Source organism: Erythrolamprus reginae, chromosome 2, assembly GCF_031021105.1.
Source record: "Erythrolamprus reginae isolate rEryReg1 chromosome 2, rEryReg1.hap1, whole genome shotgun sequence".
NCBI classification, from domain to species: Eukaryota; Metazoa; Chordata; class Lepidosauria; order Squamata; family Dipsadidae; genus Erythrolamprus; species Erythrolamprus reginae.
This window is the reverse complement of record NC_091951.1, coordinates 204828259-204838117: the sequence shown is the minus strand read 5'-3', so window position 1 is coordinate 204838117 and position 9859 is coordinate 204828259. Positions and strand designations below refer to the sequence as shown.

Genomic DNA, 9859 nt, shown 5'->3' with positions numbered 1-9859 from the left:
AGTTTTACTTTAGTTTTTAGGTCCAATCTTCCTTACTTTGTTGCAAAAGAACAGAAAGCCACAGGAAGCAATGAAAAAAATTAAGAAGTATTGACTTTCTTTTCTAGAAGCATGGATGCAAGATGCTTTTATTCAAAATAATTTGAGACTTTAAAACATAAATCCAATTAAGACAGCAGTCATGTGACTGCCTAGCAATTAATACCATCCTTCCAATTTTGTTAACTGGATGCAGGATCAAATCCACCTACTTGAAAAGCTATCAGTTGCCTTACCATGCCTTTACTATCTAGTAGTCACAGGTTTGTAACTTGGGCTTTGGCAAATGATGTCACACACAATGATTTCCTAATTGTCTTGTACTGCCTACAATCTTTCCATGAAACAAATTACTAAGTTCTAGAGATAGATAATCATAAGTAATACGTGTAATACAAAGTGAAGATATTGTAATTCCGAAAGAGTTTAATAGGGTTTAAAAATAAAACCTTTCTCCCCAGTATGTGGATATTGCTTGTAAATTATATATACAGCCAGTAGGTGGCATCCTATAGGTCTTTATTATAGAGCTGTAGAAAGTGTATGTACAGTATATAAAGCATTACTGTACTGTATATGGTTTTCATAAGATGATGTACTATATGTGTTTAACACTTAAAAAATTGTTAAGAATGTATAAAGGTACTTCAGATAAAAGTTGAAAATGTAAATGTAAAAAAGGAACTTTTTATGACTTACGGTGGACATGTAACAGAGCATAGAAATACTGGATTAGGATTCACATCTTAATACAGAAAATTCTTAAATTAATATAAAGATAAAACCAGATATTTTTCTTTGGGGCTTAATGGATAAAGAACTTGAAAAAGAACTGGATTTTTGATGTTAAATATGTTGACAGCGGCAAGAATATTTTATGCACAAAAATGGAATTATGTTTTCATTCCCACAATGGATGAATGGATGCAAACGGTGATGGAGTTAGCCATGGGAGATAAAATTGACTTCTTTGACCAAAGAAAAGAATATAATTCATTTTGTTTCTACTTTGAAACAGTTTTTGGACTTTGTGCTTGTGGTGAAAAAATGGGATTTTTGATTTTACATTTTACTAATTTTATTTTATTTATTAATAGAGTTGAAAGGGACCGTTAGGTCATCGAGTCCAACCCCCTGCCTGAGCAGGAAACCCTACAGCACCCCAGCCAAATGGAAGTCCAATCTCCTCGTGAAGGTGTCCAGAGTTGGGGAGTTCACCACCTCCCCTGGCAGGCAGTTCCATTGGTTGATCGCTCTGACCGTCAGGAAGTTCTTCCTTGTTTCCAGGTTGAATCTCTCCTTGGTCAGCTTCCAACCATTGTTCCTCGTCCGGCCCTCTGGTGCCCTGGGGAATAAAGAGACCCCCTCCTCACCGTGGCAACCCCTCAAGTATCTGTAAACTGCTATCATGTCCCCCCTAGACCTTCTTTTTTCTAGGCTGTCCATGCCCAGTTCTCTCAATCTCTCTTCGTAAGTCTTGGTTTCGAGTCCCCTAATCATTTTGGTTGCTCTTTTTTGCACCTTCTCCAGAGTTTCAATGTCTTTTTTGTAGTGAGGTGACCAGAATTGGATGCAGTACTCCAGGTGGGGTCTGACCAGGGCATAGTAGAGTGTTATTAGTACTGTACTTCCCTGGTCTTGGAGCGTATTCCTCTGTTGATGCAGCTTAGGATTGAGTTGGCTTTTTTGGCTGCTGCTGCACATAATATTATGTAAGTCAAGGTTATATACACTGCTCAACAAAATAAACACTCAAAGAACACATCCTAGATCTAAATGAATGAAATATTCTCATTGAATACTTTGTTCTGTACAAAGTTGATTGTGCTGACAACATGTGAAATTGATTGTCAATCAGTGTTGCTTCCTAAGTGGACAGTTTGATTTCACAGAAGTTTGATGTACTTGGAGTTATATTGTGTTGTTTAAATGTTCCCTTTATTTTTTTTGAGCAGTATATTATGACCTTATTCTACTGTGCCAAAAGGACTGAGAAATCAATGCTTTTCTTTTTCTTTTCCTCTACATTTTTTCCTCTTCTCCTCCCCCCCCCCACATTTCCCATTGCTTTCAATTTTTTTGTAATTTTATATTTTATATATACTGATGTATATATTTTGTATTTTATATTTTGATAAACCAATAAAAATAATAAAATTTGCAGAAAGAAGAACTCCACAATGGCATGCCAAACTTATAGCTTGTTTAGTTTCTGCTCCCGTTCCTCAACTTCACACCACAAATCAGCCATGGATTTCACACTGCTCTTTTATTAACATTATAAAATTCCAGTCATCAGCTAAAAATACCATCCCCCCTATAGCACCTCCTGTCCCTCCCATTTCAATGGGGAGACAGGACAGGAACCCCCCGCCTCCCCCATTGCCCCATTTTCCCACCCCGTTCTCCTCTCCATTACAAGCAATAAAAGACCTTACAGTTGGGGAGGGAATGTAAACTTCAAACACTACAAAATGTATGCGTTTCTACAAGGGATGAGAACTTTGTGTACCGATCTACAAAATCAAGGTCTTCCACCTAGCACGCTCGAAGCATATTTGTCTAGGAGAAGCACCCACCCACCAACAAACACATTCTGGGCCGGTCCAAAGCCCCGTCCCTTTGTGTACATGGAAATTCCAAACTCTGTAGCACAGCTGGCAACAAGGGCAGGTAACGGTCCACTAATGGGCCTCTTCTAACTTTTGTGGTGCTCGCTGGGAAGCTGCTGATATTCTAGCAAAGAACAATGAGCCAGACTTGCTAGATCTGGATGTGAGCCACAAAGGTCTTAAATCCCTAAGCAACAATGAATGCCAAAGAGCAATCATTAAGGCTTAGCAGGCCCCCTGCTTTGTAAATCTGACAGGTAACCACAGACCACAGGTTTGATTCTAATACAAAAAACCATATAAGATTTTAAGTCATCCCATCACTGCCCTAAAGTTAGGCGCATGACCACCTGCCAACTTCTCCCCAATTGGTCCCTAGCGGATATGGGCCATCTCTTCCAGGAAGGGAGTCTTCATGCATCCAGTGCAGAGTTGATCCATCCATAGGGGAGCCTCGTGTTGCAAGGGGGTACGCCTTGGGTAAAAAGTGTAGTTGAGGTCATAATTGAGCAAACAGCTCAGGGAGGCCATGTAGACATCCGAAAAACGGCACAGGCGGCGAGAGAAGTATGTGGGATTGTGGCACGTGCGAAAGATACTGCCAAACTGCGGGTTGAAGAGGTTCTTGGTGAGCGCCCTAAAAGAGCATGCGGGGGGGGGGGGGGGAGAAAAAGAAAGAGTGATCAGACAATCAGGATTGTTGGAATTTCATTCTCCAGAGATGACTCAGTTGGCAAGATGGAGTATATTAAACAATTTTCTAAGCATTCAGGTTTACTTTTATACCTTAAAGCCATAACTGTGGATTAGGGATTCTCAGGCTCTCTAGGGTTGACATAGCCAATCACAGCATATCCAATATCAGAAGGTTGGGTTCCATCAAGTTTCTATTTATCAGGCAACTAATTTTCCTATTGTATTCCTAGCAAATATATGTGCATGAGTATGTGTTTCTATTTTATTCTGAGCATACATGTGTACAAAAATAGGAACTGCAGCTGGCATCATTTCTATTTTCTGACAATCCTGCAGTGTGGTCAGTGGTTGTTTTCCAAATAAAGATGACAGAAGGTTGCATTTTATCTTGCAATATATAGCTTCTTCTTCAAAGAAAATACTGGAGGGCACTAACATTTATACATTGGTTGCCCTTAGATCAAAATTGTATTTTTATTTCTAGAATTGATCTAACATTATTTTATGGTTACAACGATTATTACATTGGATGATCTCTGGAGGGCCTGGGACAGGGGTTTATCCTCTGTCCTGGTGCTTCTTGACCTCTCAGCGGCTTTCGACACCATCGACCATGGTATCCTTCTGCGCCGGCTGGAGGGGTTGGGAGTGGGAGGCACTGTCCTTCAGTGGTTCTCCTCCTACCTCTCTGGTCGGTCACAGTCAGTGTTAGTGGGGGGGGTCAGAGGTCGACTTCTAGGTTTCTCCCTTGTGGGGTGCCTCAGGGGTCGGTCCTCTCCCCCCTGCTATTTAATATCTACATGAAACCGCTGGGCGAGATCATCCAGGGGCATGGGGTGAGGTATCATCAGTATGCTAATGATACCCAGCTCTACATCTCCACCCCATGTCCAGTCAACGAAGCAGTGGAAGTGATGTGACGGTGCCTGGAGGCTGTTAGGGTCTGGATAGGTGTCAACAGACTCAAACTCAACCCTGATAAGACGGAGTGGCTGTGGGTTTTGCCTCCCAAGGACAATTCCATCTGTCCGTCCATTACCCTGGGAGGAGGATTATTGCCCCCCTCACAGAGGGTCCACAACTTGGGCGTCCTCATCGATCCACAGCTTACATTAGAGCAGTGTTTCCCAACCTTTTTTGAGCCGCGGCACATTATTCGTATTTTCAAAATCCTGGGGAACACTGAAAGGGGGGGGGGGGGCGCCGCTAAAGAAAAGTTTGGACAAAAAAACCCTCTCTCTTCCTCCCTTTCGCTCTATTTCTCCCTCTTTCTCTCTTTTCCTTCCTTCCCTTCATTCTCTCTCTCCATCCCTCTTTCTTTCTTTCTTCCTCTCTTTTTTGCTCTCTTTCTCTCTCCCTCCTTCCCTTCCTCTATGTCTTTCTCTCTCCCTTGCTCTCTCTCTCTGTCTCTCTTGCTATCTCTTTCTTGCTTTTTTCTCTCTCTCTTGCTCTCTCTCTCTCTTTCACTGTCTTGCTATATGTCTCTTTCTTTCTCTTTGCCTCTCTTGCTATCTCTCTTTCTCTCTCTGTCTCTCTTGCTATGTCTCTCTTTCTTTCTCTTTCTCTCTCTCTCTGTGCCTCTCTTGCTAAGTCTCTCTTTTTCTCTTGCTATGTCTCTCTTTCTTTTTCTCTCTCTCTGCCTCTCTTGCTATGTCTCTCTTTCTCTCTCTCTCTCTTTCTCTATCTCTCTTTCTCTGCCTCTCTTGCTGTCTCTCTTTCTTGCTCTGTCTCTCTTTCTCTGCCTCTCTTGCTATGTCTCTCTTTCTCTCTCTCTCTGCCTCTTATATGTCTCTCTTTCTCTCTCTCTCTCAGCTGACTGCAAGCGAGAGCCCTGACGGCGGCAGCTGGACGTGGTGCTGGACACCGTATATGCCAGGCACGCAGCGCCAGCATGTACGACGTCCAGCAGAACGTCCAACCGCCACCGTCAGGGCTCCCACTTGCAGTCAGCTGAGAGAGAGCGATCGAGCGATCCCTCTCGCCGCCGCCATCTCCCCCGACTGCCTGCGGCCGCTGCGGCCACCCCCCCCCCCCGCTCCCATCGGACACTTGCCATCGACGAAAGAGGAGCTCCAGCTGGGCGGGGCGCTGCCGGTACTTCCGTCCTGGGGCTCCCGCTCGCAGCTGTCCCCCGCCTCCTGCTCGATGCCGTGGTTTTCGGCGCTCTCCTGCTGGGCCCCAAAGAAAGAAGGCGGGGAAAAAGGTGCGAAGAATGGAGCTCTCCTTCTTCCTGCCTTCCTTCTTTGGGGCCCAGCAGGAGAGCGCCGAAAACCGCGGCATCGAGCAGGAGACAGCTGCGAGCGGGAGCCCCAGGACGGAAGTACCGGCAGCGCCCCGCCCAGCTGAAGCTTGGCGGCACACCTGCCCATGTCTCGCGGCACACCAGTGTGCCGCGGCACACCGGTTGGGAAACGCTGCATTAGAGAACCATCTTTCAGCTGTGGCGAGGGGGGTGTTTGCCCAGGTTCGCCTGGTGCACCAGTTGCGGCCCTATTTGGATCGGGAGTCACTGCTCACAGTCACTCATGTCCTCATCACCTCGAGGTTCGACTACTGTAATGCTCTCTACATGGGGCTACCTTTGAAGAGTGTTCGGAAACTTCAGATCGTGCAGAATGCAGCTGCGAGAGCAATCATGGGCTTCCCCAGGTATGCCCATGTTACACCAACACTCCGCAATCTGCACTGGTTGCCGATCAGTTTCCGGTCTCAATTATGGTCTCAAGTGTTGGTTATGACCTATAAAGCCCTTCATGGCATTGGACCAGAATATCTCTGGGACCGCCTTCTGCCACACAAATCCCAGCGACCAGTCAGGTCTCACAGAGTTGGCCTTCTCTGGGTCCCGTCGACAAAACAATGTTGTCTGGCGGGACCCAGGGGAAGAGACCACTCTATGGTGGCCCTGACCCTCTGGAATCAACTCCCCCTGGAGATTAGGATTGCCCCCACCCTCCTTGCCTTTCGCAAACTCCGTCGTCAGGCATGGGGAAATTGATTCCCCCAGGCTGTTTCCATTTTATGTATGGTTTTGTATGACATGTATGACTGTTTTTTATATTAAGGGTTTTAAATTGTTTTAAATTATTGGATTTGTATTGTTTTGCTGTTGTGAGCCACTCTGAGTCTTCGGAGAGGGGCGGCATACATATTTAATCTAATCTAATCTAATCTAATAGGAAGGAAGGAAGGAAGGAAGGAAGGAAGGAAGGAAGGAAGGAAGGAAGGAAGGAAGGAAGGAAGGAAGGAAGAAAGAAAGAAAGGTAGGTCTGGATGTTACGCCTGAATATTCAAAACACCAAGTTGCTGCAGAATAGGATTGACAAAGCATATAAAACCTACTATTCCTCTCCATAGCCAAGTAAAACTAGAATCAAAGAAATGTTTTGACTTACATAACTACACATAGAACGTTTCCACTTATCTTCATCAATTTTGCACTGCTATATTTACAATATATCAGAGAATTCCATTTTATATTACTGTATCATTAAACTTGAATATTTTGTGGGGAGGAATTTTTTGTATTATAGTTTTTAAGTTCCTTTACTTTATTATCAGAGAATCTGAGCTAGATCCCCCCCCCCCCCATGCAACTCAGAGGTTAAAACTGGGGTCCCCAAACTTGGCAACTTTTAAGACTTGTGGATTTCAACTCCTAGCTGGCTGGAGAATTCTGGGAGTTGAAGTCCACAAGTCTTAAAGTTGCCAAATTTGAAGACCTATGGGTTAAACAATAGGGATCTCTGTTATAATCTAAAAGATCTTATGTCATGCCTAGAGCAAACAGACCCAAGGAGAGGGCAACTGTGCAGACAAAAAACTCCTAGGTTTATTAAATGGGATATGATTCACAACAGCAAAGCCTGCGCTAGCAATTCTTTCATGGAATTGTCAATGTCTGTGCATGCCAAGGCGCACGTGTGCAAAAAGGAAGCAATTGCTCATTCCCAAATAACTACTCTCAGCATAAGGCAGGAGCAGAGCTGTTAAAACTGCCAATCATGCCTGAGATTTTCTTTAATGTGTGCTTAAACTATCTGTGACATTTAAACTAGCTCCGAGCATCAAAGTACAGCAGAAACAGAACATAGTTTTTAAACAAATACAACCCCCCAGGCTTCGGAATAGCACAAAGGCAATTCACAAATGATGTTATCAATACTATTTAAGAAGCTATATTAAATGAATGGGCAGAAAAGAATTCCCAAAACTGTATGGAGGTCCTTCTTTTGTTGTGGAATCTTTGCATAGAAGCCTCAACACTATTTTCAACAAAGGATTTGTTGAACCTATAAGCCTTAGGTGGTTTCGTTTGATTATTTAATGCGTGCTGTACAAAAAACCCTAGATTATGTTTATTTCCCCCTCTCTATTCTCCAATCCCCATCAACACTTCTGGAGCTCAAGCAGGATTCCACATCTAGCCACTTAAAGCTTGGCTTTCTGATAGAATCTGGCAAGGGATAAGTCATAAGAGACACTTTGATGTAAGTGGTTAAGGCACCAGCCTCGAAACCAGGAGTGTGGGTTCTAGTCTCGCCTTGGGCACAAAGCCAGCTGGATGACCTTGGACTAATCACTTTCTCTCAGCTGTAGGAATGCGGCAATGGCAAACCCCTTCTGAAAAATCTTGCCAAGAAAACTGCAGAGACTTGTCCTGGCAATCTCTTTAGAATCAGACATGATTGAGTAGGAGGGAAGGGCCAAAGAATCATTAGAACCAAGAAGTTGATGTAATTGTGACCAATAGCTCACTGTAGTTGTTGTAGTTGGAGTAGGAGAAATTAGATGCTCCAGATTAATAGGAGATTTATTTGCTCTAATTTTCAAGATACTGCAACAGCTGATTTGGCTTCTAAGGGAGCAATGAGAGATTCTATTTACACAGCTTCGCCCATCAAGAAAGAGTCAATGAGGCTGATTAAAAGAGTCAGTCAAGTAAACACAAAACACAATTCCATGAGGGAATTAAAATAAAGGACGTGTTTGGACCTGTGTAAACCAGCCAGAAACCAGTCTATTAAAACTTTACATGAAACTTGAAAAGAGCCCTAACTAATTCACAATTCTATTTCCCACGTTGCTAATCAAATGTGTTTTAGAAAATAAGGAATACCAGAGAGAAGAGCAAAAACTACATCTTGCTGCTGACTGGTCTATAACCAAAATAAATTTTTATTCTTGCTGTTGGACTGGAAGCTTAGTTGTGGGCGATGAGAGCTACAGCCTAAGCACAACTGGACAATGTACAAAGGCCAATGTTGTAATATAAATCTTTGTTATACTTTACAAAGTAACACCATGTAGAGTTAAGTCTACATACAAGATAAATTTAAATGTAGATTTGATGCTGAGGAGAGAAAGTGGAAAAGGCTAAATAAATTCTAAGGTTTGTTTCAACAGGAGAGAGAGACTCAGCAGTTGGACCCTGACTAAGATGAACTAAAAGATAAGTGCTGTAATGTTGAGTTAATTAGATGAGTTATTTCAGTCAGGTTCAAATTATACTAACTGTAACAAAGCCGAAGTGGAAAATCATGAATCCAGGAGAGGTGAAGAGACAAGAACAGAGATAAATTATTAAACTAAAAATGAGCTAGAATTTTTTAAAAAAAATTAAGCAAAACCACCAATTAAGGTCCTAATTAACTCTGCAGAATTTAGAGGTCTGAGCACTCATATTTTAAGGGCAACAGAGTATGTACATATAATTTTACTTCGTTAAAAAAATATTAAAATCTCTATGTTCAGTAGGATGGAGGTAGTTCCTATTTGTTAATTGGGCAACTAGGGGTGTAGGTCTGATTTGTAAGTCTGAATCCCCTCAAAAGAAGGGAGAAGAAATAAAAATACCTGAGTTCCTGGCGCTCTTTCATCCAGTCCTGCAGCACCTGCTGGGATTCGGGATCTTGAAACATCTTTTCAGGAACAAGAACCCAAAAGTTAGACAGCTCTGTAATTACTCTTCTATCCTCTCCCAAAGCTCCCTAAACTAGCTTCTTACAGCCAACTTTACCTTCTCCTGAAGCTACTTAGTCCCTCGGGTCCCATTTATTCTGAGTTAACTGGTTTGAGAGTGACTGACTTGGATGCTGTTTTAAGTATTCCCTGCCTTACATTACTCAGGGAACACCTCTCTTCCATGCTGGTTCCATCAAGAATTTGGGCCTTTCCCCCTTCCATTCCTAGCAACCAAGCAGCATCCCGATTTGTATCCTTACCTGCATTCGTTCCAGCAATCCAGTTAAGGCTTGTAGCCAAGTGAGTGCTTGGGAGTACTGCTCTGTGTTGACCATTTTTGTCTCGGTTTCTAGTTCAGGAACGATGGCCCCTGTCCGCCAGCCATGCCTCAGCATCAAGTCCTGGGGCAGAGAGATAAAATAGATAAGGTTTATAGGTTCACAAGAGACATTACACGCTGAACAGAAAAAACAATTGCTGCCAATCTGCCTTCCATTGAGGACCTGTATACTGCACGAGTCAAAAAGAGGGCTGTGGAAATATTTACT

At 43.1% G+C, this 9859-nt stretch overlaps 1 protein-coding gene across 2 annotated transcripts in view; it reads right to left on the bottom strand.

The window, feature by feature from the left end:
- Positions 1 to 2293: 2293 nt before the first annotated feature.
- LOC139161802 (5'-nucleotidase domain-containing protein 2-like) overlaps positions 2294 to 9859 on the bottom strand; it is a 33280-nt gene continuing 25714 nt past the window's right edge. For both annotated transcript variants that reach the window (XM_070741406.1, XM_070741407.1), the window contains 3 exons: positions 9572 to 9712; positions 9204 to 9268; positions 2294 to 3288 (listed from right to left, as the gene is read on the bottom strand). In XM_070741406.1, coding sequence (XP_070597507.1) covers positions 3027 to 3288; positions 9204 to 9268; positions 9572 to 9712 — 468 coding nt within the window. In that variant the 3' untranslated portion in view covers positions 2294 to 3026. The remainder of the gene's footprint in view (positions 3289 to 9203; positions 9269 to 9571; positions 9713 to 9859) is intronic.